This window comes from Halichoerus grypus, chromosome 5 (genome assembly GCF_964656455.1).
Source record: "Halichoerus grypus chromosome 5, mHalGry1.hap1.1, whole genome shotgun sequence".
Lineage (NCBI taxonomy): Eukaryota > Metazoa > Chordata > Mammalia > Carnivora > Phocidae > Halichoerus > Halichoerus grypus.
In genome coordinates, this window is record NC_135716.1 from 170,365,224 (window position 1) to 170,389,716 (window position 24,493).

General features: G+C 47.8%; 2 protein-coding genes, 1 long non-coding RNA gene and 1 other non-coding gene across 8 annotated transcripts in view; 3 read left to right on the forward strand and 1 right to left on the reverse strand.

Moving 5' to 3' along the window:
* Positions 1-6,266, forward strand: part of TCEA3 (transcription elongation factor A3) — a 37,387-nt gene extending 31,121 nt beyond the window's left edge. For both annotated transcript variants that reach the window (XM_078073649.1, XM_078073650.1), the window contains 3 exons: positions 1,651-1,797; positions 3,827-3,898; positions 6,154-6,266. In XM_078073649.1, the coding sequence (XP_077929775.1) occupies positions 1,651-1,797; positions 3,827-3,898; positions 6,154-6,162 (228 nt within the window). In that variant the 3' untranslated portion in view covers positions 6,163-6,266. The remainder of the gene's footprint in view (positions 1-1,650; positions 1,798-3,826; positions 3,899-6,153) is intronic.
* A 1,229-nt stretch (positions 6,267-7,495) lies between these two features.
* On the forward strand, positions 7,496-13,263 carry LOC144381972 (uncharacterized). Its single transcript, XR_013448350.1, has 2 exons — positions 7,496-11,249; positions 11,467-13,263. It is a non-coding gene; the product is annotated as an uncharacterized LOC144381972 (long non-coding RNA).
* LOC118522882 (U6 spliceosomal RNA) lies at positions 11,100-11,203 on the reverse strand. The gene has a single exon (XR_004910838.1). It is a non-coding gene; the product is annotated as a U6 spliceosomal RNA (small nuclear RNA).
* A 954-nt stretch (positions 13,264-14,217) lies between the features above and the next one.
* ZNF436 (zinc finger protein 436) lies at positions 14,218-24,001 on the forward strand. Of its 4 annotated transcripts, none has more exons than XM_036072213.2 (4): positions 14,219-15,470; positions 16,766-16,858; positions 17,653-17,779; positions 20,239-24,001. In XM_036072213.2, exons 2-4 carry the CDS (start codon positions 16,826-16,828, stop codon positions 21,489-21,491), a joined length of 1,413 nt encoding a protein of 470 aa, XP_035928106.1. In that variant the 5' UTR covers positions 14,219-15,470; positions 16,766-16,825; the 3' UTR covers positions 21,492-24,001. The 4 variants fall into 4 exon arrangements, with proteins under 4 accessions (XP_035928107.1, XP_035928106.1, XP_077929779.1 ...); XM_078073653.1 differs by lacking the exon at positions 14,219-15,470 and adding an exon at positions 15,953-16,438; XM_078073651.1 differs by lacking the exon at positions 14,219-15,470 and adding an exon at positions 15,953-16,350.
* The last annotated feature ends 492 nt before the right edge of the window (positions 24,002-24,493 follow it).

Sequence of the window (24,493 nt, forward strand, 5' to 3'; positions counted from 1 at the left end):
TCCGCTTCTTTAACAGCCTCCCCTGCCCCGAAGCAGTTAACCATCCTACGCTGGGCCTCCCCCTGTACTTCGTGTGCCTCCGCATTAAGTGCCTCCTATGCTATCTCGCAATCCTGTCTAAATACCTGGCTACGGTACAGATTAGCATTACCTGGGGACAGGAAGCAGATCTTCATATCCGAATCCTTAGGGCTCAGAAGCTGCAGCCCGCGGTCGGCACCCGCCAGCTCGAGAGAGGTGATCCTGTGTAGCTATTCCCAGCTCTGCACTCAGTTACACTACATTAGTAGCTTGAAATTGGCCATGGGAGGAGCATTTACACTATGGAAATCAGGCCCCGGTCAGGCCAAGGCCCATCACCAGCACACAAATGCAGTTAAAGGCATTCAGTAAATTGACATCCGATACATTTTGAATGAATGCATTATGCTCTGGATTTCCCCCCAAATTAAAATGAGCTGCTTTTTGCTTATATGGCCCCAGGTTGACTTGTTTTTCTGTATACTCCTGCCCATGGTTAGGACCTAGTCCTTGAACTTAATAGGGCTGGGCTTACACATTGGCATGCACCAGAATAACTTCAGGGCACTAGTAAGATTCCCAGGCCTGCCCCTCTTAGGATTTTGGATTCAGAGGACTCTGCATTTCATCAGGAAGCCCAGGTGGTGATAATGCAGCGGTCAGCACACTACAATCACCTGACCTTTTTGCCAACTCTGTTTTCCGTGGTTTAAAGAGTCGGGATAGATAGCAACAATGGAAATGTTCAGCTGGCGCCAGGTTCTCCTTTTAACATTAGCTCCGGCCATCCCTCCTCCCCTAAACCAACCTTACCTAGAGCTCTCTCCACTTTGAGTGTCCCCTCCTCTGCTGTCCTCTGTCAGAGGTTTAAAGGGGAGTCGGCAGGGAGAACACAGCAGGGGGAGTGGGAGAGGGAGAAGCAGGCTTCCCGCCGAGCAGGGAGCCCGATGCGGGGCTCGATCCCAGGACCCTGAGATCATGACCTGAGCCGAAGGCAGACGCTTAACGACTGAGCCACCCAGTTGCCCCTGTTCTATAGGAGCTTAAAGAAAAAGATGTTCTGTGATGCAGGGGAGCAGTTAGCTGTGTGAACCCAGGAGCTTCGGGTCCCGCGTGGGTCAGGGTAGCCACAGCAAGTCAAGGTTCCCAGCAGGCAGAATGAACTAGGCAGTGGTCGAAGTTTGGATAGACACTGGGTCAAGTCCAGACCGGAAAGATAAGGGGAACAGTGCAGATCAGGGGGTCACCGTCCAGGCAGCTCAAGCAGGAGGTTCAGGCAGGTACCCAAGGTCCTGGCAGGCAGGGTGAGCACCAGATCTGAGGAAATGTACACAAGCTATTGCCCCTGGGGCAGAAGCTGTTGGCCTTCTGCTCTCCCACACACGCCCTCCTGCTCTTGGCCCAGTCAGAGCCTGCAGGTTTGTCCTTCCACCCAAAGCGGGATGGGGACTCTTTGGGTATAGCATTTTCCAAGCTGGGGCAAGGCCAGGAGTCCAGGCGTCCCTCCAGCTCCTTGCCCTCAGCCCAGCATGTTCCCCTCTCCTCTGTTCAGGCTGTCTAGAAACCGGGTGGGGGGCAGGGCCCCTGGGACTCTCTCTCGCCCTGAAGGGCAGACTCCTCTCTCTCCAGGAAATGGCCAGCGATGAGCTGAGGGAACTGAGGAACGCCATGACCCAGGAGGCAATCCGTGAGCACCAGATGGCCAAGACGGGCGGCACCACCACTGACCTTTTCCAGTGCAGCAAATGCAAGAAGAAGAACTGTACCTATAACCAGGTGTGGGAGAGGGGGCTATGGGGGCGCGGAGGTGGAGGGGCAGCTTAGGGAGGAGCCAGGGGTGGGGGGGACGGGGAGAAAGGACTAAAACTCCGGGCTGCAGAGAGAAGGCCAAGTCTTGGTCCACCATCATGCTGCACCTGTGGCTTCTAGAAAATGTTCTCCTGCATGTAGAATCACCCAGATTGGGGTCTGTGAGGCATGGCCAGCATGCTCTGGCCTGCCCTGAAGCAAGAATAGGAGGAACCAGACTCACCAGGCACGGACATCTGTAGAATCACAGATGGTTGGAAAGAAACTTAGCAATAGAAAACTTAGCTCCCTTGTTTCATACTTAGGGAAACTGAGGCCCAGGCAAGAGTCAAGCTTCGCAGCTTTGTCCAAGATGGCCAAGACAGTCATAAATGGCAGAGATAGTAACAAACCCTGATCTAGACTTTTCTGCCTGCCTGTAATACAGCCAGCGTGGCCAGAGAGTTGAAGGCATTTAGCCCCAAGTCCTAAGGCTGAAGACCACTGTCCTGGCATGGGGGGGCGGGTCACAAAAGGCTGTGGAGCCCCCTCCTCTGAAAGACTTAAAACCCAAGAACTGCCTTCCGTTCTGGGTTGTACATATTATGTTCTTGGGGCACCACTCTTCTTGGATTCTAATTTGTACCTGGTCATCCTAGAACTCTATTCATTCTTCCATCTGCTGGGCAAGCAAGATTTATCAAGAGCACCTTGCTCATGGGAATCTGTGGCTACAGCAGAAATATAGCCAGCCTTGCTGTTCTGGAGGAGTCCCTCGAAGATTCCCATTCAGGAATTCAGGGATGTTTGTGCAAGCCTCCTGCTTTCTTCCAAGCACATTTCCATGTGGAGTGATGTTTCCTGTGCATCGAGTCCCACCAGAAGTAAACCGCCCATTAGCCGAGTTTTCTCTGCACAGAGAACCCCCAGTGTTATTGTCCCTCCCGTGTTACCACTCTGCAGTAAGGAGGCTGGGCTGAGCTGTGCCCTCTTGGCCCACCGTTGGGCTCACTCAGGAGCCCTGCAACTACCCACTGCCCCGCCCCCAGACTCCCAGGTGACATCACAGTCAAAGCTGAGTGTCAGCAAAGTAACACGTCATGCTCATCCAGGGTTGGCTGTAGAAAATCAGAACAGTAATTGTTAAATCTGCAAATGGAAGGGATTTGCCGCAGGAAGCCCGATTCCTGCCATCTGCCTGGTTTGGTCAAGGCCGTGAGAAACTAGGAAACAAGACATTAAAGAGTCCCAGGGGTCCACTAATCGTCAACTTGCTTTTTCTCTCTTGGCCTCAAGTCTTGCACCTCTAACATAAGGAATGAGGGGGAGGGGCACCTGGACTCAGTTGGTGAAGTGTCCAACTCTTGATCTCGGCTCAGGTCTTGATCTCAGGGTTGTGAGTTTGAGCTCTGCATTGGGAGCTGGGCGTGGAGCCCACTTGGATGGATAGATGATAGATAGATAGATAGATAGATAGATAGATAGATAGATAGATAGATAGATGATAGATTGATAGATGATGGATGGATAGATAGATGGTGGATGGATAGATAGATGATGGATGGATGGATGGATGGATCGATAGATAGATGATAGATAGATAAAGGAGCGAACTAGAAGATCTTTAAGGGCGCTTCCAGCTCCCTGAAGTTCTGACCAGTGAGGCTCAGCGGATAGGGTGTGTTCAGAGGTGAGTCAGGAAATAATTCCTGTGGGAGATGAGCCTTGAGGCAAGAGAAGAGCGATCAGTTCAGAAGGATGAAGAACAAAAGTGAAAGCGCAGAGGACTGGTTGAGCCGGTGAGGCACTGGAGGTGAGCTGATGGGCCCGAGAGAGAAGAGGTGTACACTCTGGAGTTCTCAGTGATGAGGGAGTTGCCGAAATGGGTCGGGAGTAGCAGTGCCAAGCTCTGGGATTTGGACCTACTGCTACAGACAGTGGGAGCTATGGCAGGTCTTAGAGCATGGGGGTGAATTCCTGAGTGGTCCAGCCCTCGCTCTCTCTCTCTCTCTCTCAGGTGCAGACACGCAGTGCTGATGAGCCCATGACTACCTTTGTCTTATGCAATGAATGTGGCAATCGCTGGAAGGTCTGTATGTCCGTAACTTTCTCCCTCCCCTGTCATCCACAGCCGCTGCCCCACAGAAGGAGTATTATACCCACAGCCAAGAAGGGGGGCTGACCAGCCTGTGCAGAGTGGGTCTGCAGAGCTGGAGATAGAGGCGGGCGGTTGGGGAGGCGGGGAGAGGGCGCGTGTGCGTGTTTTCGTTCTGGAAGGCACCCAGTGCGGGTGGGAGGAACAGTCCACGTTTTATCACAGGATGGGCAAGTCTGTCATTTGAGCACAAATGCAGTCAGCCTCCTGAGATCCACAGAAGGGAGGGAAAACAACAGCACTCTGCCTTTGGACCGCACCTCTTTGCAAAGTGCTTTCACAGATGGGACTTCCTTTGAACCCCGCCAGAGCCAGGGATGACAGGAAGGCTGAGCCCTGTCGGGGGCATTGCCACCAAATAGCTCCCAGGCCATCCTCCCTTCGTAAGGCAGCTCTGGAAGAGCCTACATTACCCAAGACTGTCATCTGGGCTGTCCCAGCCCCTGCAAAGACAGAGGTTTTGTTTTCAGGCATGGGAGCCAAGCAAAGACTCCTCCCACAGTGCTCTTTCCTGCCACGTCTTCTTCTGAAAAAACTCAGTGTGATCGTGTGACTAATGTCAGTTTCCATTACCGTCTGACTTGCACGGGCACTGGGTGATGTGTGGGCCACCAGGCAGCCGGCAGGTGCTCCAAAAGTTCTGAGGTACTTAGCAAGGAGCCCAAGACTGGCTGGGAGTCGGGAGCCCTGGTTGTAGGTCCCCCTCTGCCCTCCTCGTTGTGTGGCCCTGAGCATGTCACTCACCTCCCTGAGCAAAAGGGTGATGATAATGCCTTTCTCCCATGGCTGATGTGAAGATTATTACATACGCATACACACTTTGCAAACAATTATGAGAAATGTTCCTTACAATATTACTCTCACTTTCAGGTGAGGAAATTGAGCTACTGAAAAATATTTAGCAAACATAAAGCCATGCAGTTTGGAGCACTGAAAGACAATACTCCAAATTCCTGATCAGTTGAGTTTTCTGCAGCCTTACTAAGGGCCTTGATAGCCCTGGGTCCTCATTAGAACTGCCATATTTTTTAAGGTAAAAGTCAGATGATTATGTATTTTTCATTTATTCACCTATTGAGCACTTAGGGACGGGGCCAGCTTAGTGGCCTAGTGGTTTAGAGCGTGGGCTTTGGCATCAGGTTCAGATTCTATCTTTATCACTTACAAAGTGACTTTGCTAAGTGACCTGAACTCTCCAGGCCTGAATTCCTCATCTATAAAAAGGGAGTATTAATATCTAGTCTACAGAGCTGTTTTGAGGAATTAGAGAAGGTAATATAAACAAAGCATTAACGGCTTTGTTATTAACGGCTGATAGCTCACATGGTATCTTTGTCAAATCGAAAAAAGGTCTCCCTGCCTCCAAGTAGTCATAGCCTTGCACCAGGGTACAGAGCTAGGCAAACAGGGCAGGAGCTAAGTTTCAGCCCCAACTTGCCCTGGGGCCAGGCTCTCTTGTGCAGTGCGCAACCTGTACAACCATAACAAAAAAAAAGCCCTGAGCACTTATGGGCTGGCACATAGAAACCACCATTCTTATTATTCTGAGTTTGTTACCTACCAGTATTATGGGAGTTTGGGCAAGTCACTAAACCTGTCTGAATTGCTTTTTACCTGTGAAAATGGGAGTGATAAATATATAGTGCCTACCTCATAGGGTGATCATGAGGATATACTATTGCTTAGCCCAGAGTAAGTGCTCAATAAATGGTAGCTCTTGTGATTATAACTGTTGGGAAGAGGACATTCTGCATGCTCCAAATCCAGCTCCTCTTCCTTCATTCCTATTAGTTGGAGCGACAGGTCCCACTAGAGATGGCAGCTACATGACTTCTGACAACATTTTCAGGTAGTGCCCATTGCCATGTGCGAGGCCTAAAGTCTAGCCATCTGATGACTAATAATCACAGTGATATTTTTGACCACGAATTAAAAGCCCACCACATGCACAGCATCAAATTTCCTATTATTATTACCTGCTAGCCTTTTGCACTGGCCAGAATTATGATCCCATTTTACAGCTGAGTGATTTATTCAAGGCCACACAGCTAATAAGGGCAGAGCTGGGATTTGGACTCTGGTTTCTATGGCTCCAGATACTACCTTCTTTTTCATGTCTCCCCTGCCCCTGGCTTCCTTGGGTGACACAGGGAGAGCTCTAAAATGGTATTGCCTTTTTGGTTTTGTAGTTCTGCTGATAGAACCGCCAGCCAGGATTTCGGTGAACAAGGTGAGGAAGAACAAAGAGAAAGCACTAAGCCATTGTAGCTGGAGAAAAAATAAAAATTAAGATGAAGAAAAATGCTGAATTCTGAATGGGGTCTTAGGGATCAGAGGGAGAATTCTTTTGCAAACTAATAATCTGTTATTAAAATTGAGTCGCTAACAGGGCAGCCTAATTGGAGTATGATGCTCAGAGTCTGTGTCGACAAACCTCTTGCAGAAGCTCAGAGACTTCAGAGCCTCATGGCTGAGGTGTCATGTCTTATTGGACTGTGGGCTGACAGTCCTTTGCTTTGAGTCCCTTCCCTCACATCCCAACCTCTCAGCTTTTACTGAATTGAAAAATACCAGCGGGACACAAAGCTGACCCCACCCCACCCCAGAGTCACGTGTGCAACAGCTGGTACCCTGCTTGGCATCGGCAGATGGGACTCCCACGCCGTATAGAAAGGTCTCTTCCCAGACTCTCTGCCATCCCCTGTTAGTAGCTGACTTCAGGGGCCTTTAAGGACTCCAGACCTGGTCCCTCTAGGCAGGGAACAGATCGTCTTGAGCTCAAGTTTTCGGAGTGAAGGGTACAGCAATGCCCAAGTTCTGCAGATCCTGGGGCTCAGAACCCGCTCAGCACAGCTCCATCTGTGGCCTGAGCTTCAGAGGAAGTCTGTAGGGCACGAGGGGCCTTGTCACATTCCTCCTGCAATGACATTGGCTTGCTTTTTAGGCTTATAGGAGCTTTAGGCAAATCTAGAACCTTCTGGAAAAGCCTTGTGAGCAGGTCTGGTGGGCATGTCCTGGGTCTCAGTCTCTGACTGTCCCTAGCCTTCCTGACAGCCCCAGGCTGAGCCTCCTGGACTCTGTTTTCTAAAATGGCCTAAGTACAGGAGTCTCTGAACTCCTGGCAACTTGGGCAAGTCACTGAACCTCTCTGAGCCGCTTTCTTACCTGTAAATATAGGAGCGGCACGAGTGCCTACTTCACAGGGTGATGGTGCAGAGGCGGCTGGTTTCTGTCTGCCTTGGTTCCCTCTTAGGGCAGCTGTTGGGAGTAACTTCCGCCCACGTTCCTTATATGCCCGGGCCTCATCCACTCTGGAATTGATTACTGCCTTCCTCCTTCCACCCATCATGTGCCTCCTCCTATAGACGAAACGGTGGATAGGAAGGAAATGGTGCATAGAAATCTGCCACCATCTTCAGCCTTGCCAACGTCAGATTTGGGGTGGGTCCTTTGGAAGGACGGAAAATCTTTTTTTTTTTTTTAAGATTTTATTTATTTATTTGACAGAGAGAGACACAGCGAGAGAGGGAACACAAGCAGGGGGAGTGGGAGAGGGAGAAGCAGGCTTCCCGCTGAGCAGGGAGCCCGATGAGGGGCTCGATCCCAGGACCCCGGGATCATGACCTGAGCCGAAGGCAGACGCCCAACGACTGAGCCACCCAGGCGCCCCAAGGACGGAAAATCTTCTCTCAGAAGATAAAACATACAGAGCTTCTCAGTGGCAGAACCAGGACCAAAACCTTGGTCTTCTGCTTCCTGTCATTGTGCCTGATGCTATGGAAGCTCCGGAGCCGAACATAATGCTCAGCCCCTGCCCTCCAGGAATGCCCGGCCTGGCAGGGAAAGAAACCATAAGCAGTCTTCCACACCGGACAGGATGTGATAAATGCCATACCTGAGGTACAAATATTACCCACAGGAGTGGGGAGCAGTGTTGTTTACACAGCCAGGTGCTTCTTAAACTGGGCCCGAATCCCCTGGGGATCATGTTAAACTGAAGATACTGATTGAACGGGTCTGGGCTGGGGGGAGGGGAGTCTGAGTTTTTCTTTCTTTCTTTTTTTTTTTCAACTTTTACTTATTTATTTATTTTTGAGAGAGAATGCGTATGCAAGCAGGGTGGGGGAGGGGCAGCGGGAAAGGGAGAGAGAGCATCTCAAGCAGACTCCACGTCCAGCCCTGAGCCCCCAAGTGGGGCTCAATCTCACGACCCTGAGATCATGACCTGAGCGGAAATCAAGAGCCGGACACTTAACCGACTGAACCACCCAGGTGTCCCCTGCCTTTTTTTTTTTTTTTTGGTTAACTTTTATTTATTTATTTATTTATTTATTTATAATTTTCTATTTTTTTGAGATTTTTCGTTTCTTACAAGCTCCCAGGTGATTCTGATGCTGCTGGTCCACGGACCATGCTTTGAGTAGTAAGGGTTGAGATATCCAACTTTTTCTTTGCATGATCAAATCTTCCATCCAAATGTCTAGAAACCAAAAGCAACAATTATCCATATAACTGTGTCGATAAATGTTACTTCGGGCTGTTTCAGGTGGCCCCGTGGGGTGACTTTCAGTAGTCACAGTCTCAGTCCCCATTGTGCTCCTCGTGTCGTGGGCAGTTACAACACAGGAAAAAGTACAAACACTGAATCTCCGCCCTCAATAACCTTACTGTTTACAAAGGAGATGAGTCAGATTGAACAGCACAAGAACAAGTCGGCTCCAGCCCGCATATCTATACAGTACACTTCCACTTCACAAAAGCACACAGAAAAGCATGAATAGGCCTCAGACTGTGTTCATCAGCAGACATCAGTATCCTCCCAACTGGTCTTCCTGTGTCCACTTTGGACCTGTTCCAGTTCATGCTCTCCCCTGCACTGACCAGAATAGGCTTTTCGAAATTGCAAATCTGATCATGTTATAGTGCCCCCCCTCTACCACCCCAAATTTCAGGCCTTCCATTTCCCCCCACTGTGTTTGGCAGGATCCACACACAGGCCCTGCAGGGCTGGCCTCTGCCCTGCCCCCGTACTTTGTGCCCCTCGTCACACAGTCCTTGCACACAGCCTGTTGGCTGGGACTCGTGATTTAACCCCATCCCCTCCTTCATGTCAAAGACAAAGAGGGGCGAGCTGCAAGGGAGTTAGCATGAACTTCTGCCACCAAGAAGGCTTCCCAGGGGAGGGGAGATTGCTCCCTTACAGGAGGAAAAAGGCAAGGTCAGGGAAGGTGAAACAGAGACCATGCTTGGGATGAAGGAGAGGACTTCTCACCCGCAATGTCATGGCCAAAAGACCTTGAAAGCAAAGTACATTCAAGATCTTATGACCAACTTAGAAGATATTTTCTAAAGGTTACAGGAACCTGAAAGACTATATGGAGTGAGAAATCTTTCCTAGTAGGCTCATCCAGACTACCAAATCTGTCTTTAGCCCTGAGATTCCTTGAGCTTAAGACTTATGTCACCAAGTGTCTCTCTGGATTTCTCCTCTCAATACGCTGGCCCTCTCCATACAATTAATCTGAAACTAAACTCACATCTTAAGTGTCCTCTTCTGTCTTTTATATTTGTCAGCTAGATCGCTACCTAGAACCATCTCTGACCCTCCCCTTGCCCTCTTCTCTGTCAGTTACTGATTCTATTGCCCCTCCCTTGTCCAACCCTGCTCTCCCCCAACACTAGCAGCATTCTTTCAGGGTTTCTTTGTTCCTACACTGATGCAAAGACCTTCTACTGGCCTCCCAGCTCAGAGCATCCCTACCTTACCTGCATCTGCCCCGCACGGCTCTGAGCATCGTTCCCCCAGTCTCCTCCACTGGATTCCCTCCAACTGGCAAACAAAACTCAAACTCCTTGGTTTGACTTTCAAGCTCCTCTCCTGCCTTGGGTGGCTTATCTTCCACCTCTGCTGCCCCTTTGCTCCAGCCTATGGGAGGTATTTGCCCTGTCCTTGAAAACCTGATGGGCCTTCCCAGCTGTGGCTGCCTATTCTGATCCCTCCCACCGCCCCGTCCTAATCTTACCCATTCTTCAAGGCTCTCCTCAGGTGCGTATCTTTTTTTTAATTGAAGTACAGTTGACATACATTCTTAGTTTCAGGTGTGCGGCATAGTGATTTGACAATTCTGTACATGACCCAGTGCTCACCACAGAGATTATAGTCACCATTTGTCACCATACAACATTAACGATATTATTGACTATATTCCCGGTGCTGTACTTTTCGTCTCCGTGACTTATTTATTTTATAACTAAAGTTTGTACCTCTTAATCCTCTTCACCTAGTTCACCCCTCCCCCTGCCTCCCTCGCCAGATGCACATCTTCTGTGAAGTCTTCTCTAATCCCCTGGCCACAAGAGATGTTTCTCAGAACTCCCACACTGCTGTGACACTTTAATAATTACACTGCATTCTACCATGATGATGATGATTTCTTTGTATCACAGTATCAATAACACCTATTAATTATTGAGCATTGACTAGCCAGGTATCTTGGGCACATTATGTAACTTCTCCATGCCTCTCTTTTTCATCTGTAAGATGGTGGCAATAATGGCACCTGGCTCAAAGGGTTGTGAGGATTCGTTACAATCATACCTGACACAAAGTACTTGATTAGTGAATGTTAGCTATTGTCATTACTGTGAGTATAGGGGCTTACTTTATATTGTCCCCACTAACCCTCAGACCCCATGAACTGGGTTACTATTATTATACTCTTTTGTTTTGTTTTTTAAAGATTTTATCTTTAAGTAATCTCTACACCCATCATGGGGCTCAAACTCACAACCCCAAGATCAAGAGTCGCATGCTTTACCGACTGAGCCAACCAGGTGCACCCTTTAAAAAAAAAAAGATTTTATTATTTACTTTGAGAGAGAGAGAGCACGTGCACACAGAGGGGGAGGGGCAGAAGCAGAAGGAGAGCGAACATCTGAAGCAGACTCTGTGCCGAGCTTGGAGCCCCACACAGGGCTCAATCCCATGACCCTGAGATCATAACCTGAGCTGAAATCAAGAGTCAGACACTTAACTGACTGAGCCACCCAGGCACCCCCAGGTGCCCCTTTTTTAAATTGTGATAACATATACATAACATAAAATTTATGATTTTAACCTTTGTTTTGACTTTTTCTTTTAATGGAATGCTTCACGGGTTTGCCTGTCATCCCTGTGCAGGGGGCATGCTAATCTCTGTATTGTTCCAACTTTAGCATATGTGCTGCCAAAGTGAGCACCACTCTTAACCATTTTTAAGTATACATATAGTTCAGGGGCGCCTGGGTGGCTCAGTTGGTTGAGCGACTGCCTTCGGCTCAGGTCATGATCCTGGAGTCCCAGGATCGAGTCCCGCATCGGGCTCCCTGCTCGGCGGGGAGTCTGCTTCTCCCTCTGATCCTCCCCCTCTCATGCTCTCTGTCTCCCATTCTCTCTCTCGGATAAATAAATAAAATCTAAAAAAAAAAAAAAAAAAGTATACATATAGTTCAGTAGTGTTAAGTACATTCACATCGTTGTGCAGCCAATCTCCAGAACGTACTCATCTTACAAAACTGCACCTCTATACCTATTAAGCAATTCCCCATTCCCTCCTTCCCAAGCCCTAGGCAAGCACTATTCTGCTTTCTGTCTCTACGAATTGTATTATTATACTGTTTTTTATTTTATTTTATTTTTTTATTTTTTTTTTTTAAGATTTTATTTATTTGCGAGAGAGAGAATGAGAGACAGAGAGCATGAGAGGGAGGAGGGTCAGAGGGAGAAGCAGACTCCCTGCTGAGCAGGGAGCCCAATGTGGGACTCGATCCCGGAACTCCAGGATCATGACCTGAGCCGAAGGCAGTCGCTTAACCAACTGAGCCACCCAGGCGCCCTATACTCTTTTTTCTTTTAAAGATTTTATTTATTTATTTATTTGAGAGAGAGAGCACAAGCAGGTGGAGGGACAGAGGGAGAGGGAGAAGCAGACTCCCCACGGAGCAGGGAGCCCAATGTGGGGCTCGATCCCAGGACCCTGAGATCATGACCTGAGACAAAGGCAGACGCTTAACCGACTAAGCCACCCAGGCGCCCCATATTATCATACTCTTTTCACAAACTGAGGATACCAAAGTTCAGAGAGTAATTTGCTTCTAGGAGACAGAATGTGGACTTGAACCCAGGCCCGCGTTCATGCCCTAAGCCACCGTGAAATAGGGCTTCATCTCGCAGGGCATCTGTGATGTGTTTTATTCCCTCATAACAATGATGGTGCCCGCGTGCCCAGGCCTCCTCTGTGCCCGTGTTTTGCCGCCATTCTCCCATTTAATCCTCACAGCAGCCCGCGGTCATTGTGAGGGGCCGTGTCCTGTCTCCCCACACAGTGTCTGGTACAGAACTGAGACACAGCAAGCATGTTCAGTGAATATGGGCCTATCCGACGCCTTTAAGTAGGCGAACTCATACTGAATAAGTTTGTTGTACGTTTTTAATGCAATTGTTTACATTTTTTGGAAAATGTTGATCCTCTCAGGAGAAAACCAGCTGAAATTCAGGAGCTGGTAAAGAACTTCTTTCCCAATCCTCTCCACTCCCCCTCCTCCTGCAGAGTCAATCTGCTCTTCTCACCCCAGCCCAGCCCCCAGGCGGCCCCCCATCTGCACCTCATCACCAGCTCTGCTGATCCACGGCCAAAGGCTGAGGCAGGCAGGCAAGGGGACATGAGAGACTGTCCCTGCTCGGCTTCCTCCCCCTGCCACTCCACCCCCACACTCTTCCCTCTAGCCCTGCACAATCCTGGCCATCCTGGAACAAGCTCTGTCCTTTCACGCCTCCCTGACTTCGCACATGCTGTTCTGGAAGACTGGAATGCTTTCCCTCCCCTCGTTCTCCACCTCCAAGACTCCTACAGTCTTTGCTAAGCCAGCTCAGACTTCACCTCCTCTGGGAAGCCTCCTCCCCTACCCTCTGCTGTCAGTCCGCCCCCTCCTCTGCACAGACTTGCTCATCATATACTACAGCACTTGGACTGCAACGACCCAGAGTCGGTGTGTCCCCCATGTCCCCAACTCCCTGTGCTGGGATGACGCTTCATCTCGGCTCGTTGCAGGGGTCAAGAGGAACCCGGGGCGCTTCGATTTTTTTGATGCTCCTAGTATATTTGAAAACGAAGAGATGGCAAAACAAGTTCACAAATAAATACTGAGGCATATTTTTCCATGTTTAATACATTAATGGCTTCTAATACAAAAAAATTACGCCATAACTGTGCTGCTCACAAGATGATTATAGGATTTATTAAAATACAATAATGTATAGCGCTCCACGGGCATAGTGGTCTTTGTTAATAAGAAACAAGCCTAAGGACACAGAAAGGGGATCTTTGATCAAATTGGTCAGTGGATCTGACACAATGTATAACCCCATTCAGAGATAATGTCAAAAGCCTAACTGGAGACCCTGGCCCAGTGGTTCTGCTGGCCCCTTTCCACGATGAGGGGCTCCGCTGCCCCGTGTACCCAGTAGGTGCTCAGTGTTTGCTGAATGACGGGAACACGTGCAGCTTTCCAAGTTAATTATTGAAAATTCACATACAATAAGTATTCCTGAGAAACAATGAAGTCCTGAACAATGGGGCAGGAAGCCACCTCCTTCTCCAGTGACCCCCAACCCTCAGAGTCCCGCTGAAGGCTGCAGCAGGAAGCCCCTCACCCACCGTCTTTCCTCCCCTACTTCCCCAAGGGCACCAAAGGCAGTCGGGCTTTCCCGTTGCTGTCAGCCTCTCTTCTCCTCCACCCTCTTGAGGGTCCCAGGTGAAGAGAGAAAAGCACATACCCACAGAAGGAGGCCAGCAGCCTGCCCCCAGGCAGGCCTGAGGAATAAAAGAAACACTGGGAGGATAAAGAAGGACTTAAAGCACTGAAGCAAGGGGGAGAAAGGCTTAAGGAAGTTTACAAAGCAATCTGTCAGAGGAGGGATGAAAAGGGAGCCCCGCTGGGCTGAGAGGCTCAGGCGCTCAACTCACCTTAGACCCAATTAGAAATGCGCAATTACTCCACCAAAGTCTGAACTGACCCCCCTCCTCCTTGTCCCAGAAGTTTCCCTGAGCGTGAGGCCTCAACTTGCTGGGTTCTGGCAGCCTCAAATACCTCTGCTCTACTGGGCTCAATCTACCAATTTGCTTGAATCCACCCACTGGCCCAACTTCCAAGTCCCTCTGGATTTCCAGCAGAAACACTATGTGAGGTGAAGGTCACCAGCAGATTCTCACAGCTCTTGGGCCACTCTGACTTCCCAGATTTTATGAGCCAGGGTAAATATCCACAGGCCTTTCTGGAAGTCTCCCCTGCCACCAAAGGCAGGATTAATAATAATACCAGCTGTCATGTGAGTGTTCATTCTGTGTGGAGTGCTTTATGTCACCTCACTTAGTGCTCACCACCACCTGAGGTATGATTGCCCTGTTTTACGGGAAGGGAAATGGGCCTGGAGAGATTGAATGACTATCTAAAGGACAGACAGCCTGGATTCCAACTCAGGTCTGTCTGACCTTGATACCCCACATTCTTCTCACTATGGACACTGTCTCTCGGGGACCCTCTACAATTCCTCCCCCCCCCCTTTTTTTGTGGTACCCAAATAAATTTCAGATGGGGTAGGATGGTACAAGTCTGAGCTATCTAAAGAATTCCTAGCCTCACAGCTGGGGATGAGAAGAGGAGTGGGAGTGGGGGAGTCCACCTCATGGCTGGGTAGGGTCCTAGTTCTTTTTAGACACTTGAGTAATTTAACCATAAATAACTGGGCACTGGGAACAGGACACTCACTAATAAAAGCATAGCCTGGAGTCATGTTGGGGGTGAAGGGGGCGGAATTCAAGTCACTCAGTGGGTGGATGTATCTGCAAAACAAAAGAAAAGCCCCTTTCCCAGCCCAGGCAGAGAAGTCTCCTGTAAAGTTAGAGACAACAGGCTTCTGGGCACGTAGCCAAGGTTCTGGGGATATTTATAACTTGAAGAGGGTGGGAGTCCCTAATAAGCTGCTATATTCTTTTTCCATCACTTCCCTCTCCAAGGCTACAGCGAGCTCAGAGCTCTTCCCCACGCAGAATGCCTGCTTACCCTAATGCTCGGCTGCCATTGTCTAGTTTTCTCATCCTGGCTGGGGAAAGGGAAGGCTTCAAGTCCTTCCGTTCGGAAGAACTCCAGCTGAATGCAGCTTAGCTGCTGCTGGTGTTTCTTGGCTAGCTGCTGTGGTCTCAGAGATCTGCCTATGAGTCTGTGGTTTCCCTGAGCTGCCTGAGAGTCTGGGAGTCTTTGGGATCTGCCTACGGATCTTTGGGCTCTGCCTGCAAGTCTACGGATTTGAAATCTACCTACGGGGCTGAGATATCCGGGATCTGCCAGTGATCTCCAGAATCTCCCCAAACACCCGAAGTCTCAGAGAACTCTGCCTGCGGATTTGGAATCTGTTTGAGGCCTCTCAGATCTTGGAGCCGCGATCTAGTGGATTTTTGCGGGTCAAGAGGTAAGTCTGTTCTTTTCCCAGCTGGGTTTTTCGGCTTCCCACCTTCAGCCGGTCAGGGACTGCTAGCAGCCTGATGGTCTCCCCGGCTTAGGCCCCCAGAGCCCCGAGAGCCCATCCGTACAGGAAACCGTCAGAAATCCTTTTAGGAGACAAGCTCTCAGGGATGATAAGGACGACTCTTCTCAGCCTTGAAGCTTGACTCGCTCCTCCTTAGGCGCCCTGTCCCCCACCCTCCCTTCTGTATTCCCTCAGGGTTTTCGGTTCCCCTCCACTGGGCGCAACTCAACCCGCCCCTCAAGGGGCGCCCTCTTTAGAAGGACAAGGTTAGATTCCCCTATAGGGTTAATAGCGATGGGGCCGGGACGCCCCCTGGCCAAGCCGCGGACTGCACTAGCCAGCGCACGGGCGGCGCGGGGCTTTCTGGGAGTTGTAGTCTGAGTGGCCGGGTGAGGGTGCCGCAGGCACTGCTGGGAGACGTAGTGCGTGGGCGGAGCTCAAAGTTACAGCGCGGCCGCTGAGTCTCCCCTGGGGAGTGGGCGGCCCCCGCTTTCCTCTCAGGCCCCGGCTGTCAAATGAGGGCTAATCCCAGAAGAACCCAACACAGGCCAGCGCCTAAATTAGGCCCGACGTGGAAGTTAAGGCCCGACTCAAGATAAGCTTCTGAGGTCGTGAGGAGATGCAGGGCAACCTCTCTGGCTTAATCGGGCTGTGGTCTCCAAGAGAAGAAAGCGGAAGATACTACGCCCTGGCTAGGAGGCCGTGCTTCTTTCTTCACCCTTTTGTTCTTTTCCCTCCTTGGTTTTTGGCCTCTGGCCTTTGTACGCCAGAATGGAACTCCAACTCCCGGCAGGCCACCGGGGCAGGCGCAGGCGTGATAGAGGCGCTCAGCCACGCTACAAGAGGCGGGCCTAGTGTTCGGCACCTAGTTGGCAGAGCGTTTTGCGAGCTTTGCTCGCTGGTTGGTTAAGGTAGCTGCCGGAAAGGGTCCAGCCTCGAGATGGGAGAGCGGAGGCGTTCTGTGGGCTGGGCTGAGAGCCTCCTCCCCGAGACAGCATCGCCTTGACCCCCGGCCCCGGAGGGCCCGAGCCAGGGGGCTGTCTTAGTAAATTCCTGCAGTGCCTCCACCCTACGGTGGCGGAGACACAGAGGGCGGGTCGCGCTCGAGGGTCAGGGAGGAGAGTGACCCGGCCCGGGTCCAGGGCCCTCCCCACCCGCCTGGCGGCCAGAACTCCAGCCCTGGGGAGTGGGCAGGGCCTGTTTTCTGTGCCTCACGCCCTGCTTTTCGCCTCCTTTAGCGCTGTCTGCTAGCTGCTTTTCCTGCTCTATCTTCTGGGAGGTGAATCCTTGAGTCCGTGATGGCAGCCACCCTACTCATGGCTGGGTCCCAGGTAAGCCGGGGGTGGCTTCTCGGACCCTGCCTCTGCCTATCCACCTTGTCCCGGCGTTTCTTTGCTCTGCAAATCCCTGTTGGAAATTCCCTGGGATTAGTAATTAGCTGGCTTCGGTGTCCTGCCTCCAGGAACCTCAGTACCAGGCCATTAATAGCCACAAGCATTTATTGAACACCAGCTGTATGCCTTTAAATACTGGGGAGACAAAAGATGGATGAAACGGGCCCTCCCCGCCTGCTCACAATCTGTAGGGAGACGGACGCATCCGGTTAACCGTGATCCAACGTGATAACAGCTTTATTTGTCGTGGGAACAAAGTGCCGTGGTGTGGGAACCAAGAAGTGGGAGTGATTAATTCTCGAGAGTCCGAGGGAGGAGTGGAGCAGAGCAGGGGGATAGGGGCCACTGAAGAACAGTTGGTACTGGAACAGGGCCTTAAAGAATTGTAAGATTTCACTAGTCTGAGAAAGAGATTCCATGAAAAGAGGAACATTGTGAGTAAAGGTATGGAGTGATGTAGGTGTTGTATGTGTTCTGAGAAGACATACAGAGGATAAAGTTCTGGAGTGGGCAGGGGTCTCTGGCCATGGAACCAGAGCAGTCAGCTGGTAAATGGCTCCCTTCTCTACCACATCTCTTTTTTTGCCTGCTTATTGCTTCTCTCGACTCTCCAGATCAGAGTTAATTCCTTTTGCCTTCTCAACAATTCTAGCCATGTCTCTAATTTCAAGAAGAAAAACTGGTACTAACCTCCGGATACCAAGTAATGAGGAAGCATTGTGTGATTTCAGGCACCTGTGACATTTGAAGATATGGCCATGTACCTCACTCGGGAAGAATGGAGACCTCTGGACCCTACACAAAGGGACCTTTACAGGGATGTTATGCAGGAGAATTACGGAAACGTTGTCTCATTAGGTAAGTAAGGATTCTCTCTCTTTCTTTACCCCCACATTTTCAAGACTCTCAAAAATGGCTTAACTCTTTCAACGCAACCTAGTTGTTGGATTTTAAAAAGCATTTAATTGGCTTTTGGCTTGAGTTGAGTCCTCAGGCAAATCTTTGAGCGTAGGAACATCAAGGTCATATTGTCTAAAAAGAAAAACTGTTTCTGCCCATTTTAGAAACGTTCAGATTTCTTGTGCCCTGAGTCATCTATCGTTCTCCAGCCTGTTTGTACAGATCACTGACCAAACAGGTCTGACATAATGGTGCGTGCCAGGATGTAAATGCCCCTGTAAATGGTGGTTTTACTGGAAGATGAGGGGGGTTCTGACCCAGGTTCATGGGAGGGCAAAAAGCCACATTTTTGTGTTTGTTTTGGCTTCAGAGCCCTGGCTTTGCCTGAGGTCCTTTATTTATCTGGAGCAGGTACTTGTCTAGAGGTGTTTCAGAGTCGATCGTAGGTTTTGAGTGTGTCAAATGTTGTTCAGGAGAATCATGAACTAAATGAGGTCACAGATGCTATTAAGAAGGGAAGCTAATTTTTTTGATGGTCTGCAAACCTGTCTTCTCTTAGCTATCCTTTGGTCTGGGTATAACTATAATAAACAGTATATTCTTGAGCTGAACGGTCTTTTGACTCACTTCATCCTCTGGTAAGACTTGACAGAAGTTAGCAACTGTGTATGGTTCACTAGGTCATCTGCCACTCATTAGGACTAATTCTTTTTTGGAAATCTTTATTTCTGTAGCCTTTTCCAGAACAAAAGGCAACTATGAGGGGTTTCCTTTTAAACTTGGGCTCTTCCTGATGTTCCAAGATTCTTGGATCTTTCCTTTAGAAAAGTAACTAGAAATGAAGTTATTTACCTAGATGTATTGCAGTCTCTAATCCCAATATTCCACTCAATCCAGCAAAAGCAGGAAGTGAGAATCTTAAAGAAATGTAAATTTATATGGCTATGGTCCAGCCCAAGGAGCGCTTGTTAGAAGGATGGAAGCATGGAAGAACACACACAGACACACACACACACACACACACACACACACACACAAGTTCCTTTCCCAAATAAATTTGGGACTGGGTTAATAATATTTACGAGGTTTCTTTACCTCAGACTCTTCAGAACCTTTAATGTGTTAAATGTCATGTGAATTCTAAGAAGAAGATGTTGGATGCACCATTTACCAAATGAATTTATTCATGGACCCTTTTCTCCCAGCATACCTAGTAACCTTTTTGTTGAAGAGTATGCTGAGAATACAACTTGGAAAATACAGTATCTGGTAGAAAGTTTCTTGTAGAAAGTGGTTGTGTATTTTCATTTTCATTTGAAGACTGTATTTAGTTAATGTCAGGTATGTTCTGAGCCTGGCATTGTTTTTGCATCCTCCAACCTTCCCTCCTCTATTCATATTGAAAGGCCACTGGAAAGTAACAAGTAATGTTTGGCAGTCACCTTTCCTGTCAACTAAGACGTGATATAGCTAGACAAAAATTTGTTTTTTTCATAATAACCCAGTAGATTCTTAGTAACTATTATATAATGGTAATAATGAAGACTTGAAAAGTTAAGAACATAACATGCAACACAATCACACATAAAATATCTAGGCCCTTGGCTTTTAGAGATTCTAAAATAGAGTCTCTTATACTTTCTGTTTCTGGCTCTTTTCTTTCAAAACACCAGGAATATATACAATTTTCATAAAGAACTATTAACTGTAGTGGTACAGAGCACGAACTATTATCAGACAGACCTGGATTTAAATCTCGGCTCCACCATTTTCTACTCTATGAGCCTGCACAAGTCACTTCTCTGGGTCTTTTTTCTTTTTTTTTTTTAAGATTTTATTTATGGGGCGCCTGGGTGGTTCAGTCGTTAAGCATCTGCCTTTGGCTCAGGTCATGATCCCAGGGTCCTGGGATCAAGCCCCGCATCAGGCTCCCTGCTCCACGGGAAGCCTGCTTCTCCCTCTCCCACTCCCCCTGCTTGTGTTCCCTCTCTCGCTGTGTCTCTCTCTGTCAAATAAATAAATAAAATCTTAAAAAATAAAAATAAAGATTTTATTTATTTATTTGTCAGAGAGAGTGCGTGATCAAGCAGGGGAAGCAGCAGGCAGAGGGAGAAGCAGGCTTCCCGCTGAGCAAGGAGCCTGATGTGGGACTTGATCCCAGGACCCTGGGATCATGATCTGAGCTGAAGGCAGACATTTAACTGACTGACCCACCCAGGTGTCCCACTTCTCTGGGTCTTGGATTTAAATCATTTAAATCATTCATAGAATGATTCATAGAAATCATCATAATGCCCAACTTTCAGGGTGGTTGAGGTAATTCGGGTAAAGAACTTAGCACAATGCTTGGTACACAGTAGATAAATTTTTTTTGTGTATTTGCCAGTATTATTATTATTATTTACCCTTTATTACAGATTTTGAGATTAGGAGTGAGAACGAGGTGAATCCAAAGCAAGAGATTAGTGAAGATGTAGAATTTGGGACTGCCTCTGAAAGACCTGTTGAGAATACTGAGGAAAATCCTGAAAATGAAGAGGCCTTTGAAAGCAGGGATAGACCAGAAAGACAGTGGGGAGATTTAACAGCAGAAGAATGGGTAAGCTATCCTCTTCAACAAGTCACTGATCTGCTTGTTCACAAGGAAGTCCACACAGGCATCCGATACCATATATGCTCTCATTGTGGAAAGGCCTTCAGTCAGATCTCAGACCTTAATCGACATCAGAAAACCCACACTGGAGACAGACCCTATAAGTGTTATGAATGTGGAAAGGGCTTCAGTCGAAGCTCACACCTTATTCAGCATCAAAGAACACACACTGGGGAAAGGCCCTATGACTGTAATGAGTGCGGGAAAAGTTTTGGAAGAAGCTCTCACCTCATTCAGCACCAGACAATCCACACTGGAGAAAAGCCCCACAAATGTAATGAGTGTGGGAAAAGTTTCTGCCGGCTGTCTCACCTAATCCAGCACCAAAGGACACACAGTGGAGAAAAGCCCTATGAGTGTGAGGAGTGTGGGAAAAGCTTCAGCCGGAGCTCTCACCTAGCTCAGCACCAGAGGACCCACACAGGTGAGAAGCCTTATGAGTGTAATGAATGTGGACGAGGCTTCAGTGAGAGATCTGATCTCATCAAACACTATCGAGTCCATACGGGGGAGAGGCCCTACAAGTGTGATGAGTGTGGGAAGAATTTCAGTCAGAATTCTGACCTAGTGCGCCATCGCAGAGCCCACACAGGAGAAAAGCCGTACCACTGTAATGAATGTGGGGAGAATTTCAGTCGCATCTCGCATTTGGTTCAGCACCAGAGAACCCACACCGGGGAAAAGCCATACGAATGTAATGCTTGTGGGAAAAGCTTCAGCCGGAGCTCTCATCTCATCACACACCAGAAAATTCACACTGGAGAGAAGCCCTATGAGTGCAACGAGTGTTGGCGAAGCTTTGGTGAAAGGTCAGATCTAATTAAACACCAGAGAACCCACACAGGAGAGAAGCCCTATGAGTGTGTACAGTGTGGAAAAGGTTTCACTCAGAGCTCCAACCTCATCACACATCAAAGAGTTCATACGGGAGAGAAGCCTTATGAATGTACCGAATGTGAGAAGAGTTTCAGCCGGAGCTCAGCTCTTATTAAACATAAGAGAGTTCACACTGACTAAGTCCTGTAATTACAAGAAATGATTCATTTAAAGGTACAATTTTATTTGATATCAAAGAGCTCTCTCAAGACTGAGCTTCTTTTACCATACTGAATTTCTTTGTGGGCCATGGTTTAAAACATCAAAGAAGATAAGCCATTTGCAGTTCTGACCCACAACTCTGGGAATGTTATCCCCTCCTTGAAAGTAGTGATTTTTATTCATTTGATATTAATGAAGTACTTCATCAAAATCAGCCCCACAAATAACTGGGAATCTGAAGACCAGGGGATAAATGCTGGTAAATACTCAGGCCTGGAAATGGAGTAAATCTTTAAAACTTATTTCTCTCATCCTTGCCCAAAGAACTATGCTAGGGGAAATGTTGGACTGTAATAGGGTGGTCACAGCTGCTTCGGAAAAAGACAACCAGAGACTGCCTGAATTGCCACACCTATTCACTCTCCATAGTAGTTGGGCACACACATCTTCCCCTTCAAAAGGCTTTTTCCTTGAGTTGCTCATGGATTTATATCTTTCCATCTTTCTGAGAGCAGGATTCTGCACAATGAAGGCAATGATCAAAACTTTTTTTCCTCATTGTTTCTAATTTAACTTTATTAAAGCTTGCATCTTTGCAAAAGCTAACTGAAGATACAGATTGAAGGGAAAAATGAGACACAGGTTTGGGGACCAAGGACTTATCAGTGGTAGTGACTTTAGCAAGAGATGCCCACTGTTGTTACTGCCATTAATCAAAATGTATTCATTTTCTTTGGGGATCATTGTAGGGAAAATATCTTCAAGGAAAGCTAGGACCATACTGATGGTGGAGTGTACGAAGCAAGTGGGATTGACCACTTCAGGGAAGGAAACACAGAATTCCTCTGCAAGAAACACCACCGGTCCTTTCTGTGTTCTTCCCCCTCTACCCTTTAAGATCAATTCTCTGTATACTGCTAAATGTAGAATTTGATAAGGGCCACATCCCAGTGTTTATCTTGGCTTGCATAAGGGCATGTGTAATGTACAGTAAAACGTGTATTCCTGTAATTTTTCAGTAGCAGAAACTGAATTCACACAGAATTAGCATGTTCTTGGGTGATGTTGATCATGTGACAGAACTACAGACAACTCCAATGTGAGAAATGTCCTTTTGTTTTCATTTTTTCTAAGGAAAAAATTTAAACCCTAGTGCTCTAGTGTGCACTCTCCTGTAAGATCTGTCTTTTTACAGAACTAAGCACTTGTTCATGTGTATCAGTCAATTATGGGAGATAATGACTGGACAGAGAGGGTGATTGTCCTGTTCTCAGACTGAATTATCTTCTCTTTGGGCTAGTCACAAGGAATTAATAAACCTAGATAGGAATGTATTTCCATCCTCTCAGTCTACAGATACATGTGGTTAAAATGAGAGTTGACCCAATTTAAGCCTGTTAGTGTCAGTTCTCCTTATCCCAGCCCACCATAGGAATTAAGAAATACCCCAGATGTTGATGCTTACCCAGGCATTTGGGGGTGGCAGTGTGAGGGGACTAGAGTAAGGAATATATATTTTTGAGCGTGCCCCCAAGTTCTTTCTACTGTGCTTTGTTGTGAGTGTTGTAACATTTGAAAAATATTTCTGCCATAGCTCTTTGGGACTTGGTGTGTTAAAGGAGCCAGTGGTTTCTCGGGTAATCTACTAAAATGAGTCATTAGGACCCACAGCTGTGTGGGACTGCATCCTTTGCAGGGACACAGCCTTGAAAGTAACAAAATGAAACACCACTCAGTCAAGGAGGTCTCTTTATTATGTTGCCACTCCTATTGAAACACAAACTTGGGCAGGGAGCATGTTTGGTGTTCTATACAAAATCTAGCCGACTGTGGGTATTCATATTTTAATTGTTGAATGACTTAACATGTTCTTGATGACTAAACTCGAATATGTCTTTTCCTGTATCAGTGTTGCTAATGGTTTTAATGAATATCAGAGTTCTCCTGTTGTTTCTGTGGGCCACAATGGGCATCAGCTTTGGAGTGGCCACAGAAGACAGCATCCTCACGACCCAAGTGTGTATCACTCCTTTTTTCTTCCCTACCCTCCTGCCCACCCCAACCTGTTCGTGCTGCTGCCTTTGGCTTCTTAGAGGTGAGTGGCTCAAGAAGAGGCTTCTAAGTGCCCCAGCCATCTCTCCACACGCATACACTCCAGCTGGGAAGTTAAAAGGGCAAGGGCCAGACCAGCTGTTGCCTCTCTTTTTCCTAATTGCTGCCCATCTGCTATGTTGAGCTTTGTGTAGAACCTACGCATCAGACTCTCCTTGCTAACGCTTTTTGCATGTCTTCTGCTCCCAAGTCTCTGGCTGCTTCTGCAAATACCCTGAACACTTTGTGCCTGTTTTCTATGGTTGTGGAGAGTGAGTGAACAATAAGTGTGTAGAGCAGTTTTTTGTATGGTATTGGTCACAGTTATGCTAGTGTCTATCTACATCTGTATTCTAACAATATTCTATAATTAAAAGTATAATTTTTAAAAATCAAAACACTGAGAATTATTTTAGTAATCCAGCACCCATTCTTAAAATGGCATTTCATCAGATTCATTAAAATGGGGCACGATTGTCTTTACATTAATGCATTTGTACAGATGTTCTTGTGGAAATTTGGGAGTACATTGTTTTCACACATAGGTGAGCCCTCTGGATATTGCCATATTTGGGGAAGATGCAAAAATCTGGATAGTTTCCTATGAAGATTGGGCTGGTGGCAAAACATCATGGAAATATTTGGTTATGAGTGCCTCATTAGCTTTGGAGAAGGAAAAAACAAACACATCCAAAAGCAGAAATGAGAGGAGGCCTTGTTGCTTTAAGGAGATATTTTTGGGTATCTGTTGAGAACGCTAAAACAATTTCTACTGAACCAGTATTGGGATCCCAGAACAGATACCTCTTAGAAATAGTCAAAGGCTCTCTATTCATGACAGAGTTAGAGTTTGCCTAAGGCAGTGATTATGTATTAGTAGGGTGTGGCCA